This window comes from Nycticebus coucang, chromosome 1, assembly GCF_027406575.1.
Source record: "Nycticebus coucang isolate mNycCou1 chromosome 1, mNycCou1.pri, whole genome shotgun sequence".
NCBI classification, from domain to species: domain Eukaryota; kingdom Metazoa; phylum Chordata; class Mammalia; order Primates; family Lorisidae; genus Nycticebus; species Nycticebus coucang.
Window position 1 is genome coordinate 133,449,906 of NC_069780.1, and position 23,220 is coordinate 133,473,125.

The window sequence follows — 23,220 nt, forward strand, 5'->3', positions numbered from 1 at the left end:
GAATGCCAGTTGGAGTGGATTTGCCATAGGTTTGGTGGCAGGTGAGGCAGCCATACTGAGAAGATATCAGAGCCAGGGGGCTGCCATTGTTGGAAGGTTGTAAGAAGATCTTAGCAGGGGCCTAAAGTACAGACATCTTAATTCCACCCTCCAGGATCAGAACTTGACTCTTGGGACACACTGAGGGACTCTCACACCCCAGGGAACAGAAGTTAGGGCACTGTGAGACCTGCCTCTGAAGAATTCTTGTGAGCTTTAAGATCCCAACCTGGCAGGGTCTGAATGCTGAGGAACCAATCCAGTGATCACCAAATGTAAGTAAGTTTGGAATAAGGACCATAGAGGTTGCTGGCTGTGCTGGCTGTCTCCTAAAAAGCCACAGTGCCACCTGGTGTCTGGGTGACACATTGCAACATACTTAGTCATCAAGAACAAGGACTTCTGTTTGAAACAAAGAAGGCAGTGAGAAGGAAAAAAAGAGAACAAGTTGTGAACAAGAAAGAACACGTGAGGAGGAAGCAACAGAAAAATCTGGGCAATATGTAAAACCAAAACAGAGGAACTCTCCCAGGGAACCATGAGACAGCTACTGCAGAAGAATCCTCCTAAAAGGAATTAATGGACTTGACAGGAAGGGAATTTAAAATATGGATGATAAAAGACAATAAAAGGAATGGATGAGAAAATGGAAAGACAGAATCAAAAGTCAGACTAGAGATACTTAGAATATAGAAAGGTTACAGCAGAGCTTAAGGAAATGAAGGAGACAATCAGGGAATGTAAAGATGCATTAGAAAGTAACAAAAATAGGTTAGATCATGGAGAAGAAAGAACCTCAGAGGTAGAAGATAGTTTTTGAGTTAACCTAGGTAGTTAAAGAGGCAAAAAAGAAGAGAGAAAGCAGAACAGGTGTGTAGAAAACTTTGAAGACTCCATGAAGTGTTCAAACATACGAATAATAGGGATTCCTTAAGGGGAAGAAGATTGTCCCAAGGGAATAGAAGCCCTACTGAAGACTATCATAAATGAAAACTTTCTAGGTTTTACTAAAGACCCCGAAACACTCCTTTCAGATGGATCTCAATCCCTGGGTCATCTCAACTCAAACAGAGCCTCTCCAAGATACATTGTAATGAACCTGCCCAAAGTCAAAATGAAAGAAAAAAATTCTGTAAGCAGCAAGCAAGCAGTAAGTGCCAACTTACCTACAAAGGCGGAGCCCTTAGGATAACAGCACACTTTTCAACTGAAACCTTCCAAGACAGAAAAGCATGGACATCCACTTTCAATATTCTAAAACTTCTTTCAGCCCAGTACTTTGTATCCTGCTAAACTAAGCTTCAGATTAATGGAGAAATCAAATCTTTTGCAGATATACAAACACTAAGGAAATTCGCCACAACACCTCCTCTACAGGAGGTACTTAGACCTGTTCTCAACATTGACCACCACAATAAACTGCCAGCAAATAAACACCCTGAAGCTAAACATCAAAATTTAGTTTCCACAATGGCACAAATGGACTTTCACAAAATAAGATGTCTACAACTCCACCACACTTACCAGTTCTCTCAGTAAATCAGTGGACTAAATTCACCACTGAAGAGGCACAGTCTGGTTGACTAGGTAAAAAAGCACAAGCCATTCATATTCTGTCTCCAAGAGATACACCTAGCCTTGAAGGACAAATCAAGACTTGGGGTGGAAGTACTGGAAAACAGTATTTCAAGGAAATGGAAATCAGAAGAAAGGAGAGGTTGCATTTCAGATACAAGTGGATTTAAAGCAACTAAAGTGAAGAAAGACAAAGATGGACATTTTATACTGGTCAAAGGAACAATACAAGAAGAAGACATTTCAATTTTAAATATTTATGCACCCAACTTAAATGCTCCCAGATTTATGAAGCAGACCTTGATGGGTCTGAGCAATATGATATCCCATTATACCGTAATAGTTTTAACACCCCTCTGGCAGAACTGGATAGATCTCTAAACAGAAACTAAACAAAGATACAGAGGACTTAAATGTGACCCTATAACAAATGGGATTAATAGATGTGCACAGAACACACCATCCTAAAGCTAAGGAATACACATTTTTCTTGTCAGCCCATGGTACATACTCCAAAATCAACCACATCCTAGGATACAAATCAAGCCTCAGCCAAATTAAAAGAACAGAGATTATACCTTGTATCTTCTCAGACCACAAGGCAATAAAGGTGTTCCTTTATTGGAGCAAAAAGGAACTCCAACAAAAAAGTTCATCCCCACACAAAGACTTGGAAATCAGACGACCTTGTGCTGAATGATAGTTTGGTTCAGTAAGATATAAAAGAGGATATTGTTAAATTCCTCAAACATAACAGTGAAGACACAAGTTACCAAAACCTGTATGAGAGAAATTTATTGCATTAGATACCTACATTCAAAAAACAGAGAACACATTAACAAACTCATGAATAATTTTATGAAATTGGAAAAAGAACAATCTAATCCCAAATCCCAGAAGAAGAAAACAACCTAAATTAAATCAGAGATTAATGAAATTGAAAACAAAAGAATCATTCAGAAAACTAATGAAACAAAAAGTTTGTTTTTTGAGTCATTCGCTAGCGAATGAGTGAGCAGGAGGGTGCAAGACTGCAGAGCAATGCCTAAATAAAAGGAACTTGTTTCTTCAAGCTCTTCTGGCAGTGATTCAGACACTGAAGTTGACAAAACGTTCGAGAGGAAAAAGCAAGTTGCTCCAGAAAATCCTGTGAAGAAGCAAAAGACTGTTGAAACTTCAAGAGCTCTGTCATCTTCCAAACAGCAGCAGCAGCAGAAATGGTAACATGTTTCTGACTGGGAAAATGAGGTACGTTAGTGTTCAGGAATTTAAAGGGAAAGTTTTTATTGGTATTAGAGAATATTAGAGATCCCAGAAGGTGAAATGAAACCAGGAAGGAAAGGTATTTCTTTAAATCTGGAGCAGTGGAGCCAGCTGAAGGAACAGATTTCTGACATTGATGATGCAATAAGACAACTGTAAAATCCGAGCCATACAAAACGTGCACTATTCTAGTTGTTTTAATCTGTCTTTTTACATTGGGTTTGTTTTCTAAATGTGCTCCAAGGTATTGTATGTTTGGATTGCAGAACAATTTGTAAGATGAATACTTCTTTTTTTTTTTTTTTTTTTTTTTTGAGTCAGAGCCTCAAGCTGTTGCCCTGGGTAGAGTGCTGTGGCATCACAGCTCACAGCAGCTCCTGGGCTCAAGCGATTCTCCTGCCTCTGCCTCCCAAGTAGCTGGGATTACAGGCACCCGCCACAATGCCCAGCTATTGTTTGATTGTAGCCGTCATAGTTGTTAGGCAGGCCGGGCTGGATTCGAACCCGCCAGCTCAGGTGTATGTGGCTGGCACCTTAGCCATTTGAGCCACAGGTGCCAAGCCAGAGGAATACTTTTTTTTTAAGCACATTATTAAAAATGTTCTGAGTGAAATTAATTGTCAACTGTACTAAGGAGGATTGCTTTGTGCCCACAACCCATGTAAAATAATAAAATGAAAAACTACAATCTCAACTGTTGTGGCCTTTTTTGATCAGAAGAGTTAGTAATGTTTCAGGCCCAAAGGAACAGTTGTATAGACCTTTTAGTTTCACTTCAGCCTTTACAGTAAGAAGGATTTGTATTGCATTGAGTTTATCAACTTTTGGTTTGTGAAATCCATACTTGATCTGTTGTGTTCCAACCAAATGTTTATAGACTTGTTTGACTTTTTCTATTCCAAGGATATTTCATTCATTTTTTTCTTCTTTACTTCATTTTCTTTTCACAACTTTTTATGTTTAGTTTTCATTTTACTCTTCACTGTTTTCCTTGAATATATTCTGATTTGCAAATTCAGTGAAACTATCAGAATGTTATGTCAATAAGGTACTTACTAAATTGCAGTCACTAAACTTACTGTATTAAAGTGTTAGCAGATATGGTTTGATAAGTAACATGGCTTGTATGAAAACTCTGAGCAAGTGTGTGCTATTACATAGTGTTCTGTGTGGTTATCTTATTGCTTAGTGTGCAGAAAATAATGACTTACGTAGATATTTGTTTTTCTTTCAGTTATTAAATATGTACTCCATGGATGTCTATAAAATCAGATATTGTTAAATTAGACTAGGATTTAATAAAAATTGTGAATGCTTTAAAAAAAGTTGGTTTTTTGAAAAAATAAATAAAATTGATAAACCTTTGGCCACATTAACTAGAAACAGAAAAGTAAAAAAAAAAAAAAAGTAAATTTTCAATCAGAAACGATAAAGGGGAAATAACAACAGAGATATAAGAGATCGATCTCTGAGTACTGCAAGAAACTATGCCCAGAAATTTAACAATGTGGAGGAAATGAATTAATACTTGGAATCACACCCTCTCCCTAGACTTAAGACGAAATAGATCTCTTGAACAGACCTGTTTCAAGAACTGAAATGGAAGAAAGAATAAAAATTTCCCCACCCCCCAAAAAAGCCCTGGTCCAGATAGTTTCACACCAGAATTCTGTCAAACCTTCAAAGGAGAGTTATTACCCATACTGCAGAAATTTTTCCAAAAAAAATGAGAAGGAAAGAATCTTCCCCAAAATGTTCTATGAAGCAAACATTACCCTAATACCAATACCGGGAAGACCCCCAACTAAAAAGGAGACTTTCAGACCAATTTCAGTAAAAGAATATAGATGCAAAACTTCTCAGTAAAATCCTAGCCAATAGATTACAGCTACACATTTAAAAAATCATTCATCATGATCAAGCAGGGTTCATCCCAGAGATGCAAGGTTGGTTTAACATACGCAAGTCCATAAATGTAATTTACTATATTAACAGAAGCAAAAACAAAGATCATATGATCCTCTCAGTAGATGCAGAGAAAGCATTCAATAAAATTCAGCGTCATTTTCTAAGTAGAACACTTAAGAGTTTAGGCATAGGCAGTACATTTCTGAATCTGATTGAAGCCATCTACAACAAACCCACTGCCAATATTATACTGAATGGAGTAAAACTGAAAGCTTTTCCACTTAGAACTGGAACCAGAAAAGGTTGTCCTGTATCACCACTACTATTCAACATAGTGCTTGAAGTTCTAGCCAATACAATCAGGCAAGAGAGGGAAATAAAGGGCATCCAAATGGGGGTAGAGGAGGTCAAACTCTCACTCTTTGCTGATGATATGATCTTACACTTAGAGAACCTCAACCACCAGACTCCTGGAAGTGATAAAAAATATATATATACAGCAATATCTTAGGATATAAAATCAGTATCCACAAATCAGTAGCCTTTGTATATGCCAATAACAGATGAGATAGAAGCTAATCACAGACACAGTTCCCTTCACAGTAGCTTCAAAAGAGATGAAATACCTAGGAATATACCTAACAAAAGAGATGAAGAACCTCTACAGAGAAAATTACAAAGCCCTAAGAAAAGAAATAGCAGAAGATATTAAGAAATGGAAGAACATACCAAGCTCATGGCTGGAAAGAATCAACATTGTGAAAATGTCTATACTACCCAAAGCAATCTACAGATTCAATGTAATCCCCATTAAAATATCATCATCATACTTTCAAGATTTGGAAAAAATAATTCTTCATTTTGTATGAAACTAGAACCCCGTATAGCCAAGGCAATTCTAATAATAAAAAGAAAGCCAGGGTATCACCTTATCAGACTTTTAGCTATACTACAAGGCCATAGTGATCAAAATAGCATTGTATTGGCACAAAAATAGAGACATTGGCATTTGGAATCAAATAGAAAACCATGGGATAACAACTAACCTCTTACAGCCACCTGATCTTTGATAAACTAAACAAGAATATACACTGGGGAAAAGAATCCCTATTTAATAAATGGTGCTGGGAGAACTGGATAACCACATGTAAAAGACTAAAACTAGAGCCCCACCTTTCACCACTTACAAAAATTGATTCAAGATGGATAAAAGATTTAAATCTAAGGCATGAAACAATAAAAATCCTCAAGGAAAGTGTGGAAAACACTTGAAGATATTGCCTTGAGGAAAGATTTTATGAAGAAGATTTCCATGGCAATTGCAACAACAACAAAAATAAACAAATGGGACTTAATTAAACTGAAAAGCTTCTGTACAGCTAAGGAAACAATAACTAAAGCAAACAGACAACCTCCAGAATGGGAAAAGATATTTGCATATTATGAATCAGAGAAAAACTTGGTAACTAGGATCTATAGAGAACTCAAGTCAATCAACAAATAGAGACTCAACAATCCCATCACTGGGCAAGAGAGATAAATAGAACCTTCTCTAAAGAAGACAGACAAATGGCTGACAAACATTAAAAAATGCTCATTGTCCCTGATCCTCAGAGAAATGCAGATCAAACCCACCCTGAGATAACACCTAACCCCAGTGGGAATGGCCCACATCAAAGCTGCAGATGCTGGCATGGATGTGGAGAGAAGGGAACACTTTTACACTGCTGGTGGAACTGCAAACTAATACAACCTTTTTGGAAGGAAGTATGGAGAAACCTCAAAGCACTCAAGATAGACCTCCCATTTGATCCTGCAATCTCATTACTAGGCATCTACCTAGAAGAAAAAAGTCCTTTCATCACAAGGACATTGCACTTATCACAGCTCAATGTACAATCACCAAAATGTAGAAATGGCCTAAATGCTCACCCACCCAGGAATGGATTAACATGCTGTGGTGTATGTATACCATGGAATACTATTCTGCCATAAAAAGATGGAGACCTTACATCTTTTGTATTAACGTCGATGGAGGTGGAACACATTCTTCTTAGTAAAGCATCACAAGAATGAAGAAGCAAGAATCCAGTGTACTCTATTCTAAGATGAAGGCAGTAGAGGAGGTAATACAAGTAGGGGAATGAGCAAGGAAGGAGGGGAATGGGGGTCACAGTGTAATGGTGCACCTCTTGGGGGGTGGGACACGTATTATAAGAGGGACTTTATGTAAAAAATGCAGTCAATGTAGCCTAATTCTTTTTTACCCTCAGTGAATCCCAAACAATAATGAAAAGGTGGAAAAACAAAACAAAACAAAAAAAGAAACATGAGTACCAAGGACAGGTGTGGATGTAGAGTAACAGATAATTTCATACACTACTTGATGGAAGGTGACTTGGAAGACAATTTTGCAGTTATCTACTAAAGCTGAACATAGATGTCTACTCAGATTAGGTGAATATGGAAAATTGACAGATCCCACAAGTATTGATGGCATAGGTCTGTTCATTTTAACTAAACTCATTAGGTTACAAGGAGAGTGGCCAGCCTGTGTTTTCCTGGAGAAATGGGAAAATTGCCAGAAACTAAAAGTTTAGAATAACCTACCGGCAAGGAAAGGCAGAATTGTATACTTAACTCTTGCTCTTATTGTTAACAAAACTCAGTTATTCTCTCTCTCATCACCTGCCCTCAGCTGCAATTAATGTATTTTAGTTGTGTCCTATTATTTCTTTTCTCTTTTTTGTAGTTCCTGTTTATTCACAACTTTTGCTTTCCCTGTCCTAGTCTTAGTTTCTGTTTCCTGGGTTTATAATGACCTTTTCCCCTATCTTTGGGCTTCTTTTCACCTTCAGCACCTTCTTCTAACTGCCTAACTTCCTTAATCCCTTGACATTTCCTATAGTTAAAAAAAGACTCTGATTGCCTTTTCTTTCTTTTTTTTCTTTTTGAAGTCTTTTATTAATTTTTTTTATTATTAAATCACAGCTGTGTACATTAATGCGATCATGGGGCACCATACACTGGTTTTATACACCATTTGACATATCTTCATCACACTGGTTAACATAGCCTTCCTGGCATTTTCTTAGTTATTGTGTTCAGACATTTATATTCTACATTTAGTAAGTTTCACATGTACCCTTGTAAGATGCACCATAGGTGTGATCCCACCAATCACCCTCCCTCTGCCCATCCTCTCCCCTTCCCTCCCCTCCCTCTCCCCCTTCCCCATATTCTTAGGTTATAACCGGGTTATAGTTTCATATGAAAGCCATAAATTAGTTTCATCTGATTGCCTTTTCACCTCAGGTTACTATGAATTGTTAATTATTTGTTTTTAAAGGAAGGAGTGGAATTGACAGTTATACAAGTGTCCTAAAAATCTGTTTTATGGTTTTGTGGTTTATCAGATTTTACATGTTTTTATAACACTTATCACATATTTCCTCCTAACACAGAAAGGTTACTAGACTTTGAGCTTATTTATCCTTTGTTAGTCTGTAATTTGCTTGTAAACTGTTTCTGAAGAAAGAGATAAAAAAAATTAAAACTTAATTTAGATTTGAATAACTGTTTTATATTTTTGCTATAGAAGACATGAAAGGAAAAGCTTATGTACTCCAACAGGTTTTTTTTGTATAATAAACTAGTATTATATTTGAATTATTATTTTATCAGGAGGGGATGTTTCTGATAGTTACTGGGACAGATGGGCTTATGATTTTTTCTATATTTGATGTGGAAAAGTAATGGTGGGTGGCGTGGCTTACACATATGACAGCAGTGGAAACTGATTTCTCACTTTACTTGCTGAGTATATTGGACATTGGCTGAGGGAAAATGTTTCTTAAAACGCAAAGAACCGAGATGCTCTTTTTCATCAAAGAAGTCTTTTTAGCTAATCACCTAAAAAATATTTTGCTTATGTGTTGTCATTATTGCCTGTTGAATGTTATGGTCTTGTTTGATATTGAAGTGTCAATGGAAAAGAACTCAAATCTTAATCTAAGGAGATTTACTCTGAGACAGATATGGGGTAGAGGGCCATGCCCAATGGGTCTTGAACAAGTGATCCTGCCATAGGTAGGTTACAGTTTGGTCTTACGATTTTAGGGAGACAGGCATTACACATAAAGTCATCAGTTAATATCTGAAAGGCATCCATTGATTTGGCCCAAAAAGGTAAGACATCTTTAAGCAGGGGCTTATAGGTTATAGGTGGCATTAAAGAGTCTTCGATTTACACATGACTAAAGATATGAAGCATTCTCTAAAGGCTTGGACTGTTTTAAGATAAGGAAGTATGTTAATAGGAGACAAGATATATATACCAAAACTTAAGGGATTTGTAAAGAAAATTGATGACCTGCTGGTGTGGTTTATCCTTTGCCTTACATGGCCTTAGGCCTAGGCCTGTTGACTTTTAATGACTTAATATCTCACATTCTGTGTGTGTGTGTGTGTTTTTTTGTGTGTGTGTGTGTGTGTGTAAGAGAGAGAGAGACAGAGACCGGGTCTCACTTTGTCACCTGGGCTAGAGTGCAGTAGCATCAGCATAGCTCACTGTAGTCTCAAACTCCTGGGTTCAAATGGTCTTCCTTTCTCAGGCTCCCAAGTACCTGAGACTACAGGTGCTTGCCACTGTGCCCAGCTAATTTTTTCTATTTTTTTGTAGAGAGGGGTCTCCCTCTTGCTTAGGCTGGTCTTAAACTCCTGGTCTCAAGTAGTCCTGCTGCTTAGGCCTCCCAAAATCCTAGGAATGCATGCATAAGCCACTGATCCTGGCCAGTAATATATCTTATTGTTACAAAGAGTAAATACAGAAGGGAGAGGGCAAAAGTAGGCCTGTCTGATCTCCTTTCTCATGGCCAGTAACTCAGCTTTAAGGTTTCTGTGGGGTCCCCTTGGCCAAGAGGGGGTCCATTCAATTAGCAGGGGAGGCTTACGGTTTTATTTTAGTTTACAAAGGGATGAAAATAACTTTCAGGTGGGAGTAATAAGAGTAAGTAGGAAAGCAAATGAATGTCCTGTAGGTTAAAATATTATCCTAGTTGCAAACAGTTTTGTCATTTTTCAGTCACATACATGGTCCTTGTGCTTGATAGATAAAATCAGTGTGGGAATGTTTATATCATTGCTCAGTTCCTAGCCCATTCGTTGTTCTTTTCTGTAGTACTCCTCTGATCCATTAAAGAATAGAAATAGGAACTTTAATGTGTTACCATTTAATACTCATAGAACCCTGCTACATGTGGTGGCTCACACTGTAATCCTACCCTGTTTCCCCGAAAATAAAGAGATCCTCCGAAAATAAGACCTACTTACAGGAAAGATACGACATCCCCTGAAAATAAGACCTAGCACATCTTTGGGAATACACCTTAAAATAAGACACTGTCTTATTTTCGGGGAAATAGGGTAGCACTTTGGGAGTCTGAGGGAAGAGAATAGGTTAAGGCCAGGAGTTTGGGACCAGCCTGAGCAAAAATCTATCTCTACAAAAGATAGAAAAGTTAGTAGGGGCAGTGGTGCATGCCTGTTGTCCCAGCTACTTGGAAGGCAAAGTCAGGAAGATCACTTGAGCCTAGGAACATGAGGTGCCAGTGAATTATGATGATACTATCTAGCCCAGGCAACCCAACAAGACTGTTTCTTTTTCTTTTCTTTCTTTCTTTTTTTTTTTTTGAGACAGAGTCTCATTCTGCTGCCCTTGGTAGAGTGCTGTGGCGTCATAGCTCACAGCAACCTCAAACTCTTGTGCTTAAGTGATTCTCTTGCCTCAGCCTTCCAAGTAGCTGGGACCCCACAACAGCCATCTATTTTTTGGTTGCAGTTGTCATTGTTGTTTAGCTGGCCCAGACTGGGTTTGAACCCACCAGCCTAGGTGTATGTGGCTGACACTGTAATCACTGTGGTACAAGCGCCAAGCCCCAGTAAGACTGTTTCTAAAAGAAAAAAAAAAAAAAGATAATTTGAAAATTATCACAGAAACCTTTCAGTATAGGTGTTATCCACATTTTAGATACAAATTAAATTGAATGAATAAGAATGAATGAATGAATCCAAGTGGTAACATTATTATTCAAGAAAAGCAACTTAAAATACTGTGGAATTGTCATAGTTGACCACCTCCTTAAGTTGACCTAATTTATATAGACTGGACGTGCATCACACGTACATCAGTACAGTAGGCCTAGTTCCTTATACGTGCCTAATTCCCTTGTGTGGTCAACTTTCAGAGGTTCTATTACTTTAACGATAACTTCCTTTTCTAGTTAATTTTAGCTTTTTTTCACGTCTGCATAGTTAAAAAGCAACATATAGACTTGATCCTAGGGGAAATAGAGTACCAAACAGGATTTAAATCAAAAGTGAAAGAATTAGATGTCTGCTTTTAGAGAACCACTTGCCTGCACTAAGGAGAAAGAATTTTGAAAGAACAAGAAAGACTAAAAGCACTTAGAAGGTTATTAGATTAATTCAAATGAGACACTCTGTGAACGGAACAAGAGAATAGCAGTAGAAAAATAGAGAAACAGAGGGAAGGCGGAGCAAGATGGCAGCCGAGTAACAGCTTCCTTGCATCTGGGCACCGTGAGTCTGGGGAGATAGGATTCCAGGCATCTCTGGCTGGTGGGAACTGCCTATCATCACTCCTATGAGGATACAGGGAGTCAGCGAGAGACTTCGGACCCCAAGAGGAGGACTAAAACAGTGGAAAACCGGCAAGTGGTCGCGTGTGTTCAACCCGTCTAAACCCGCCCACAACTGTAAGTTCAGTAGCAGCAAGACTGCAAACCAGAAAGGCCTTACCTGTGAACTATTCTGATGTCCTTGGGCTTGGCACTGAGTTGAACTGCCCTGGGGAAGGCCTGAGCGGGAGTGCGGAGAACTTTGGCCGTTGTGTAGGGCCCCAGTCTGAGCCGCTTAGCCAGACGGAGCTAATACTGTTTGGCGGTGTGTCAATGGAACCATTGTCAGTGATCTGCCCCAGCAAGCTCCGCCCTCAGGGTCGCAGAGCTAGAAACGGATGGGAGCTTGTAACCCAGCAACCAAGTAGCCTAAGGGTGGGGTCTGAGCTGCCTTGCAGCCCTAACCCTCAGGGGCAGAGTGAGACCGGTTTTGGCACACTGGGTAAGTGGATAGCCACTTCAGCAGCGATTCCAGCGAGAAAGCTGGGAAAGCTTCTGCTCAGCAAGTTTACAAGTTCAAAGTGCCTTTTAAGTGGGCTGAAGAGAGATTTAGGGTGTCTACCTGCTGGGGTTTGAGAAATCAGCAGCCTCCAGTCGTATCAGAACTGTGACTTACATCTCATACCCCAGAAGACCACGTGTTGCCCAAACAATATTCAATAACATATACAAACTGCTTTGTTTTTGGTTGTGTATTTTTTTCTTTTTTTTTGTTTGGTTGTTTTTTTTTTGTTTGTTTGTTTATTTTGACGTTGTTGATGTTCTTTTGTTTTTTAATTTCAATCTTTTCCATACACATCCCTTTTTCTTTCTCAATTTTTCTAGTTTAATTATAATTTCCCATTGCTGCCTTTTTTAATAACTACAACTTCATTTTTGCTAGTGTTTCTAGCGCTATCATTTGGTTTTTCACCCAATTGTATCCCCGTAAAGTTTTCTGTTTGCTTGTTTTGGTTTGATTTATAGCATTTTTGTCTTTCCTCTCTACTTGGTGGAGGTGGGGTACTGTGTCTGATCAGGTTAGCAAAGAGCTGCTGACCTCAAGGGAACCACCCAACTGGGCACTCCCAGAAGGTGGGGTTTTTTAAGGTTGTGTCAAAGTACCCTACTGTACACCTATATTGCCCTGTCTCCCTCTTTCTGTACCTCTCTTCTTTTTGTCAATATTCCTTATCCCCACCCCCTCTCCTTTCTCTATCTTTCTTTTTTTTCTTATCACTCGGTCCTCCTTTCTTTCATCCCTTTTTTGCTCCTCAACCTTCTCACCCTTCTGGTCCTGTAACCCTTAGTCCACAGGCACAAGAACTTAAAGAGCAAGAGGAAGTGAAAGGAAAATTAAGGCAACGAAACAGATAAAAGAAATCACTCATGAGGAAGAATCAGCAGAAAACTCCAGGCAACATGAAGAACCAGTCCAGAACAACCCCGCCAAGGGACCATGAGGTAGCTACTGCAGAGGATTCCACCTATACAGAAATGTTAGGAATGACAGAAAGGGAATTGAGAATACACATGTTGAAAACAATGAAAGAAATGATGGAAACAATGAAGGAAACTGCTAATAAAGTGGAAAATAACCAAAAGGAAATCCAAAAACAGAATCAAATCAGAGATGAACGATATGAAGAATATAAAAAGGATATAGCAGAGCTGAAGGAAATGAAACAATCAGGGAACTTAAAGATGCAATGGAAAGTATCAGCAACAGGTTAGACCATGCAGAAGAAAGAATTTCAGAGGTAGAAGACAAAGTTTTTGAGATAACTCAGATAGTAAAAGAGGCAGAAAAGAAGAGAGAGAAAGCAGAACGTTCACTGTCAGAATTATGGGACTTTATGAAGCATTCCAACATACGAGTTATAGGAATTCCAGAAGGGGAAGAAGAATGCCCCAGAGGAATGGAAGCCATACTAGAGAATATTATAAAAGAAAATTTCCCAAACATCACCAAAGATTCTGACACACTGCTTTCAGAGGGCTATCGGACCCCAGGTCGCCTCAACTCTAACTGAGCTTCTCCAAGACACATTGTGATGAACCTGTCCAAAGTCAAGACAAAACAAAAGATTCTGCAAGCTGCCAGGAGTAAGCGCCAGTTGACCTACAGGGGCAAATCCATCAGAGTGACCGCAGACTTCTCTAATGAAACTTTCCAAGCAAGAAGGCAATGGTCATCTACCTTTAATCTACTTAAACAGAACAATTTTCAGCCTAGAATTCTGTACCCTGCTAAGCTAAGCTTCAAAATTGATGGAGAAATCAAATCATTTACGGATATACAAACATTGAGGAAATTCGCCACAACAAGACCAGCTCTACAGGAAATACTTCAACCTGTTCTGCACACTGACCACCATAATGGATCAGCAGCAAAGTAAGAACTCAGAAATCAAAGGACAGAACCTAACCTCCACACTGATGCAAAAGATAAAACTAAGCAATGGACTCTCACCAAATAAGACGGATACAATACTACCACACTTATCAATTATCTCCATAAATGTTAATGGCTTGAATTCCCCACTGAAGAGACATAGATTGGCTGACTGGATTAAAAAACACAAGCCATCCATTTGCTGTCTGCAAGAAACACACCTGGCTTCAAAAGACAAATTAAAGCTCCGAGTCAAAGGTTGAAAGACAATTTTTCAGGCAAATGGCATTCAGAAGAAAAGAGGAGTTGCAATCTTATTTTCAGATACATGTGGATTTAAAGCAACTAAAGTCAAAAAAGACAAAGATGGTCACTTTATATTGGTCAAGGGAAAACTACAACAAGAAGACATTTCAATTCTAAATATTTATGCACCCAATTTAAATGCTGCCAGATTCTTGAAGCAGACCTTACTCAGTCTGAGCAATATGATATCTGATAATACCATCATAACAGGGGACGTTAACACACCTCTTACAGAGCTGGACAGATCCTCTAAACAGAAATTAAACAAAGATATAAGAGATTTAAATGAGACCTTAGACCAACTATGCTTGATAGACGCATATAGAACACTCCACCCCAAAGACAAAGAATATACATTCTTCTCATCACCCCATGGAACATTCTCCAAAATTGATCATACCCTGGGACACAAAACAAATATCAACAGAATCAAAAGAATTGAAATTTTACCTTGTATCTTCTCATACCATAAGGCACTAAAGGTGGAACTCAACTCTAACAAAAATGCTCGACCCCACCCAAAGGCATGGAAATTAAACAATCTTCTGTTGAATAACAGATGGGTGCAGGAAGAAATAAAACATGAAATCATTAACTTTCTTGAGCATAACAACAATGAAGACACAAGCTACCAAAACCTCTGGGATACTGCAAAAGCAGTTTTGAGAGGAAAATTCATCGCTTTAGATGCCTACATTCGAAAAACAGAAAGAGAGCACATCAACAATCTCACAAGAGATCTTATGGAATTGGAAAAAGAAGAACAATCTAAGCCTAAACTCAGTAGAAGAAAGGAAATCTCCAAAATCAAATCAGAGATCAATGAAATTGAAAACAAAAGAATCATTCAGAAAATTAATGAAACAAGGAGTTGGTGTTTTGAAAAAATAAATAAAATAGATAAACCATTGGCCAGACTAACGAGGAATAGAAAAGTAAAATCTCTAGTAACCTCAATCAGAAACGATAAAGGGGAAATAACAACTGATCCCACAGAGATACAAGAGATCATCTCTGAATACTACCAGAAACTCTATGCCCAGAAATTTGACAATGTGAAGGAAATGGATCAATATTTGGAATCATACCCTCTCCCTAGACTTAGCCAGGAAGAAATAGACCTCCTGAACAGACCAATTTCAAGCACTGAGATCAAAGAAACAATAAAAAAGCTTCCAACTAAAAAATGCCCTGGTCCAGATGGCTTCACTCCAGAATTCTATCAAACCTTCAAGGAAGAGCTTATTCCTGTACTGCAGAAATTATTCCAAAAAACTGAGGAAGAAGGAATCCTCCCCAACACATTCTATGAAGCAAACATCACCCTGATACCAAAACCAGGAAAAGACCCAAACAAAAAGGAGAATTTCAGACCAATCTCACTCATGAATATAGACGGAAAAATTCTCAACAAAATCCTAGCCAATAGATTACAGCTTATCATCAAAAAAGTCATTCATCATGATCAAGTAGGCTTCATCCCAGGGATGCAAGGCTGGTTTAACATACGCAAGTCCATAAACGTTATCCACCATATTAACAGAGGCAAAAATAAAGATCACATGATCCTCTCAATAGATGCAGAAAAAGCATTTGATAAAATCCAGCATCCTTTTCTAATTAGAATACTGAAGAGTATAGGCATAAGTGGCACATTTCTAAAACTGATTGAAGCTATCTATGACAAACCCACAGCCAATATTTTACTGAACGGAGTAAAACTGAAAGCTTTTCCTCTTAGAACTGGAACCAGACAAGGTTGTCCTCTGTCACCTTTGCTATTCAACATAGTGCTGGATGTTCTAGCCAATACAATTAGGCAAGACAAGGAAATAAAGGGAATCCAAATGGGAGCAGAGGAGGTCAAACTCTCCCTCTTTGCTGACGACATGATCTTATACTTAGAGAACCCCAAAGACTCCTAGAAGTCATCAAAAAATACAGTAATGTTTCAGGATATAAAATCAATGTCCACAAGTCAGTAGCCTTTGTATACACCAATAACAGTCAAGATGAGAAGCTAATTAAGGACACAACTCCCTTCACCATAGTTTCAAAGAAAATGAAATACCTAGGAATATACCTAACGAAGGAGGTGAAGGACCTCTATAAAGAAAACTATGAACTCCTCAGAAAGGAAATAGCAGCGGATATTAACAAATGGAAGGACATACCATGCTCATGGATTGGAAGAATCAACATTGTTAAAATGTCTATACTTCCCAAAGCAATCTACCTATTCAATGCCATTCCTATCAAAGTACCTACATCGTCCTTTCAAGATTTGAAAAAAATGGTTCTGCGTTTTGTATGGAACCGGAAAAAACCCCGTATAGCTAAGGCAGTTCTTAGTAACAAAAATAAAGCTGGGGGCATCAGCATACCAGATTTTAGTCTGTACTACAAAGCCATAGTTCTCAAGACAGCATGGTACTGGCACAAAAACAGAGACATAGACACTTGGAATCGAATTGAACACCAAGAAATGAAACTAACATCTTACAACCACCTAATCTTCGATAAACCAAACAAGAACTTACCTTGGGGGAAAGACTCCCTATTCAATAAATGGTGTTGGGAAAACTGGATGTCTACATGTGAAAGACTGAAACTGGACCCACACCTTTCCCCACTCACAAAAATTGACTCAAGATGGATAAAGGACTTAAATTTAAGGCATGAAACAATAAAAATCCTCAAAGAAAGCATAGGAAAAACACTGGAAGATATTGGCCTGGGGGAAGACTTCATGAAGAAGACTGCCATAGTAATTGCAACAACAACAAAAGTAAACAAATGGGACTTCATTAAACTGAAAAGCTTCTGTACAGCTAAGGAGACAATAACCAAAGCAAAGAGACAACCCACACAATGGGAAAGGATATTTGCATATTTTCAATCAGACAAAAGCTTGATAACCAGGATCTATAGAGAACTCAAATTAATCCACATGAAAAAAGCCAACAATCCGGTATATCAATGGGCAAGAGACATGAATAGAACTTTCTCTAAAGACGACAGACGAATGGCTAACAAACACATGAAAAAATGTTCATCATCTCTATGTATTAGAGAAATGCAAATCAAAACATCCCTGAGATATCATCTAACCCCAGTGAGAATGGCCCACATCACAAAATCTCAAATCTGCAGATGCTGGCGTGGATGTGGAGAGAAGGGAACACTTTGACACTGCTGGTGGGACTGCAAACTAGTACAACCTTTCTGGAAGGAAGTATGGAGAAACCTCAAAGCACTCAACCTAGACCTCCCATTCGATCCTGCAATCCCATTACTGGGCATCTACCCAGAAGGAAAGAAATCCTTTTATCATAAGGACACTTGTACTAGACTGTTTATTGCAGCTCAATTTACAATCGCCAAAATGTGGAAAGAGCCTAAATGCCCACCAACCCAGGAATGGATTAACAAGCTGTGGTATATGTATACCATGGAATACTATTCAGCCATTAAAAAAAATGGAGACTTTACATCCTTCGTATTAACCTGGATGGACGTGGAAGACATTATTCTTAGTAAAGCATCACAAGAATGGAGAAGCATGAATCCTATGTACTCAATCTTGATATGAGGACAATTAATGACAATTAAGGTTATGGGGGGGGGAAGCAGAAAGAGGGAAGGAGGGAGGGGGGTGGGGCCTTAGTGTGTGTCACACTTTATGGGGGCAAGACATGATTGTAAGAGGGACTTTACCTAACAATTGCAATCAGTGTAACTGGCTTATTGTACCCTCAATGAATCCCCAACAATAAAAAAAAAAAAAAGAAAAATAGAGAAACAGATAGCTTTGAGAGAAGTAGAAGCAAAGTGTCTGGATATTGAAGCAGCATGGCACTGTTAACATCATAGGCACTTGAATCTGGGGCCCCTCGATTTACAAACTCTGTGACTCTGAAGACTTTACATAAAATCACCTATAAAATGGGTATAATAATATTACTAGGATTAAATGAGACAAGGCACTTAAAACACTTATTAGCATACCTGGCACAAAGCAAGTACCCTAAGTACATCCTAGCTTTTACTGTTGTTTTTATTTTTGTTGTCATATTCAAGATAATGAATTGTCCCAGGTAGTTTTTTGGAACTAGTATATAAAGCATCATTTAAAATTACTTAAATAGTTCATCAATTTTTCTTTCAAAACAAACAAACAAATGAAAACCTCTTCTGTATCTCTTAGTATTTCTATGTAAAGCTAGGGTGGAAAAATTATTTATCAGACTTCCTTTTTATAACCCCATTTGATTTATCTACTTGTTTCTCACTTCCATGTTAATGTTACTAAGAAAAAAGACAATTTGACCTCTAGGCTTCTTGCAAGGAAGAATAGAAAAGAGATAAGACTGAATTTCACAAGGTCAAATTAAGTTTATTTAGTTTATGTCATAGGTTAGGTTCTTATATAGATTTTGATAAAAGAAGGACTTGGTAGCTTAAGAACAAGTCCACCCCTTGTACGTAGAGAGATGTCATGTTACGGAATCAAAAGCCATGAATTTATAAATGGAAGAAAAGTAGGGCTGAAATAATTTAAAGATTAGAGGCAGCTGTTGTAGCCCATTACATCTATAAGGTCTGACAATTAAGTTTGGAAACTCGTCCTAGAAAAACTGCTACATAGCCTCATTGCTGAATATCACTATGGTCACCTTTGAAGTACTCCCCTGGGAAAGCTTTGCATCAATGCTACTGTTTAGTTCACCCTTCAGAGCAATTTTGGAACTCTTTCTCTGGAATGGCCATCATAGCTATCATCATACCACCCTTGATGTCCTGAATGTCATGAAAATGTCTTCTTTTCACTATTTCCTTTATCTTTGGGTAAAGAAAAAAGTCACTGGGGTCAAGTCAAGTGATTAGGGAGAGTGTTCCAAGACAGTTACTTGTTTACTAGCTAAAAACTCCCTCAGAGACAGTACTGTGTGAGCTGGTGCATTGTCATGAGGCAAGAGCCATGAGTATTTGGCAAAAAGTTCAGATCATTTTCTTCTAACTTTTTCTTTTCCTTTTTTTTTTCTTCTAACTTTTTCATGCAGCCTTTTCAGCACTTCTAAATAGTAATCTTAGTTAACTGTCCAGTTGGCAGAAATTCATAATGAATCCCTCTGATATTAAAAATGGTTAGCAACATTGTTTTTACTTTTGATTTGGACTGACAGGATTTTTTAGTTATGGAGAACTGCCTGACGTCCATAGTGCACTTTGACACTTTTGTTTTAGGGCCATATTGGTACACCCATGTTTCATCACCAGTGTTAACACATCTGTCTTCCCCCTCTAAGAGGTCTTGGCAAACTTTGACTCTCCTCTGCTTTTTTTCATCAGTGAGCTCCTTTGGCACTATTTTTGCATACATCTTTCTCATAGCATGATTTTCAGTTAAGATTTTCCTGTTTCTCTATCAATGTTTACTTGGTCTGCTATGGTTCTCACCGTCAGCTGACAATTTTGATGTACCGTTTGATGAATTTTTGCAATGTGTTTGTCAATTCTGCTCATTACTAGCTACCCTGACTTCTCTTCCTCCAGTGATACTTTTTCTACCCTCAGAAAAACATTTAATCCATTTGTACACTGCCGTTTATTTCATGGCATTCTCACCTTAAAATTGGACTGAAGTGTCCCTGATTCCATTTCCACTCTTACCAAGTTTAACAAGAAATTTACGAATTTTTTTTTTTTTAAGAGACAGAGTCTCACTTTGTTGCCCTCAGTAGAGTGCTGTGGCGTCACAGCTCCCAGCAACCTCCAGCTCTTGGGCTTAGGCGATTCTCTTGCCTCAGCCTCCCGAGAAGCTGGGACTACAGGCTCACGCCACAAGGCTCAGCAATTTTTCGTTTGGCCAAGGTTGGGTTTGAACCCGCCACCCTCAGTATATGGGGCTGGTGCCCTACTCACTGAGCCAAAGGCACCACCCAAATTTATGAATGTTTATTCATTCTGTCAGGCTTCAATGTTCTTGTAATGGCACACAAAAGCACCCAACAACAGTAACAAATATCACCAAGATACCATCTCGTGTCAAATGTAACTGTGAGACACTGATATACCAAGGTTATGAACCCTTACCAAGTTATTTGTACAGTGCTGCCAACATAAGCATACAGTGGCAAGTTTTCAAAGTTACCGAACTCATATAGTACTGTATTGTATTTGGACATTTTTAGTACTTTGGTTGATGATAGTCAGTGTCTTACCTTCTTCTGCCTATACCCATTGAATATTAACTTCCTATTCTTTCTCCTCCCTGGTAATGAGTATTTTACTTCTGTCTCTATGAATTTGACTACTCTAGGTAATTTTCCTATTATTAAATGTTCTTCCAGCCTACCAGTTGAGAATGTAGTAGGTGTTTGACAAACTTCTAAATTAAATGGCAATTAGGAATTGAATGGCATTGCTTATTGTCAGTGAATTGACTGTATTTTTTATGTGTACTTAAGCTGTGAGTTATTGTTACAATTACCTTGTTAATTTGTAGGAAACCTTTTGTTTTTAAGTATTTTCTATTTAATTTTTTTTCATGTTGTTTACTTTCTTTTTAGACTGAATCTGGATATGGATCTGAATCCAGCTTGCGTCGACATGGCTCAATGGTATCACTGGTATCTGGAGCAAGTGGCTATTCTGCAACATCCACTTCTTCATTCAAGGTTTGTGGTTAACAACTACTTTAAGTTAAGTCAACAGAAATTGCGTTTTATTGGATATTGTGGGTAGAACACACTTGATAGTTTTTTGAAAGAACTTTTCTACCATATAATTTATTTGAAGTTGTTATAGAATAACTTTCGAATGACTCATTCAAATATGCAATGAACACATGTCAAGATTTGATTTCATTCATTAATTGAGATAAGATTTAAATTGAGAAATTGGTTCAAAGAGAATCTGAAGAATACTGAAATGGATTTGCTAATATATGCAAAACTGGTAAATATTTATAGATTAGTAATCAGTGCCACTGCGTGATACATGAATCTATGGACAAAAATAATTTACATTACTCAGCTTTTTAAGAAAAGAGTTGTAAAATAGCTCAAATATAACTTTGATTTGAGGTTAATTAGGCTATTACCACTATTTTTACTTGGAGAATGAATGGATTTAAAGCTTCTTGATCTTAAAGGGTAATGTCTTTTTAATATAACTTTGATTATATTTGAAGGGGGAAACTTCTATATGATCAAATAACACTGTCCCAAGGGGCCCATGGATAACACTTGGCATTACTTTGAAATACCAGTAATATTTTTGCCCAAAGACTTTCACAGTTCTTCCTCACAATGTCTAATTTAAAAATATTAAAGGTTGCTGGCTCGGTGCCTATAGCTCAGAGGCTAGGACGCCAGCCACATACACTGGAGCTGGCAGGTTCAAACCCAGCCTGGGCCTGTCAAACTATAATGACAACCACAACAAAAAAATAGCCAGGCATTGGGGGGAGCCTATAGTCCCAGCTACTTGGGAGGCTGAGGCAAGAGAATCACTTAAGCCCAAGAGTTTGAAGTTGCTGTGAGCTGTGATGCCACTGCACTCTACCAAGAGTGACATAATGAGACTCTGTCTCAGAAAAGAAAAAAATATATTAAAGGTTGCATTAGCAAATTGTTAATCGTTATTGCTTTCTTATTACCTATAAAAATAATGTTATCACTTACAAGTGACTTATCATTATTAAACCTCTAGATTAGTCAATTTCAAGCCTATTCTTGGGAATATTACATTCAACTTGACAGATTTTATCCCATTCCCTCAATGACAAGGTGCTGACCTTAAAAGGTAATGAAATACCATAGGACCAAATGAAGTCTAATTTTGTTTTGCTTGAATTATATACCCCCTTTTTATGCTTTACAGAAAGGCCATAGTTTACGTGAGAAATTGGCCGAAATGGAAACCTTTAGAGACATCCTGTGTAGACAAGTTGATACTCTACAGAAGTATTTCGATGCCTGTGCTGATGCTGTCTCCAAGGATGAACTTCAAAGGGATAAAGGTTAATTAGGCTATTACCACTATTTTTACTTGGAGAATGAATGGATTTAAAGCTTCTTGATCTTAAAGGGTAATGTCTTTTAAGTGATAAAGGTAATTATAGTCACTTTTGTTGCAAACGACAAAAAGAACAGATTTTAGTGTCCATTTAACTAGGGTACTTTAGTAACACATACTAATTCTTTGGTTATTGTCCATACCAGATGCCCCTGAAGACTTTTAAATAGTACTCTTTATTCAATTAAAAAAGGTATCTGTTATCTTGGTAATAAGGAGCATTTTCCTATGTATAATGATGTGTTAGAGGAAAGAGAATCAATCAATTGATCTTTTCCCTCTCTTTTTCTCTCTCTTATCTCCTTGCTTTTATCTGCCCTTTTTCTCAGAGAAGAAAAAAATCAATAATGGAATTGAAAATCAGTAATTTTATATATATTTAATAGTAGTTTTTAGTTTTTTATTTAAAAGAGAGTAGACAATTTTCAGTTATTTTTATCTCAGGTTCAAAGTTAATTTTCATTTATTAGTGCTAAAGATACTGCTGCTATCAACATATGTTCTTCAGGTTTTCTCTTAATTTAAAGACAAAATGAACTAGTCTAGCAGAATTACTAAATAGCACTAAATTCGTTTAGTTTGCTTGATAATGGTTTTACTTGCTCTTATTAAAAGTGTTGCATTTGTGTTCATGTTCTTTTCATCTTCTTTTTGTTCCTTTTTTCAGCTTTTTTTGGATTAATTATTTTTTATAATTCCGTTTACTTTTCTTTGTTGGTTCTTTAGCTATAACTTTTACTTTGTTGTCTTAGTGGCTACTTCAGGGTTTATAGTTTCCATATATAACTTAAAGCCAGTTGCGGTGGCTCATACCTGTAATCCTAACACTCTGGGAGGCTGAGGCTGGATTGTTTGAGCTCAGGAATGAAAGACTTGCCTGAGCAAGATTCAGATCCCATCACCACAAAAATAAAATAATAATGATTTTTTAAAAAATGTAACCCACCAGTCTATATTCATGTAATATTATGTCGC

General features: G+C 37.7%; 1 protein-coding gene and 1 pseudogene across 2 annotated transcripts in view; both read left to right on the forward strand.

Annotated features, from left to right (window-relative positions):
• Window positions 1–23,220, forward strand: part of CERT1 (ceramide transporter 1) — a 144,907-nt gene that overhangs the window by 72,885 nt on the left and 48,802 nt on the right. For both annotated transcript variants that reach the window (XM_053588496.1, XM_053588488.1), the window contains 2 exons: window positions 20,736–20,843; window positions 22,051–22,189. In XM_053588496.1, the coding sequence (XP_053444471.1) occupies window positions 20,736–20,843; window positions 22,051–22,189 (247 nt within the window). The remainder of the gene's footprint in view (window positions 1–20,735; window positions 20,844–22,050; window positions 22,190–23,220) is intronic.
• Window positions 2,656–3,036, forward strand: LOC128583866 (activated RNA polymerase II transcriptional coactivator p15-like; annotated as a pseudogene).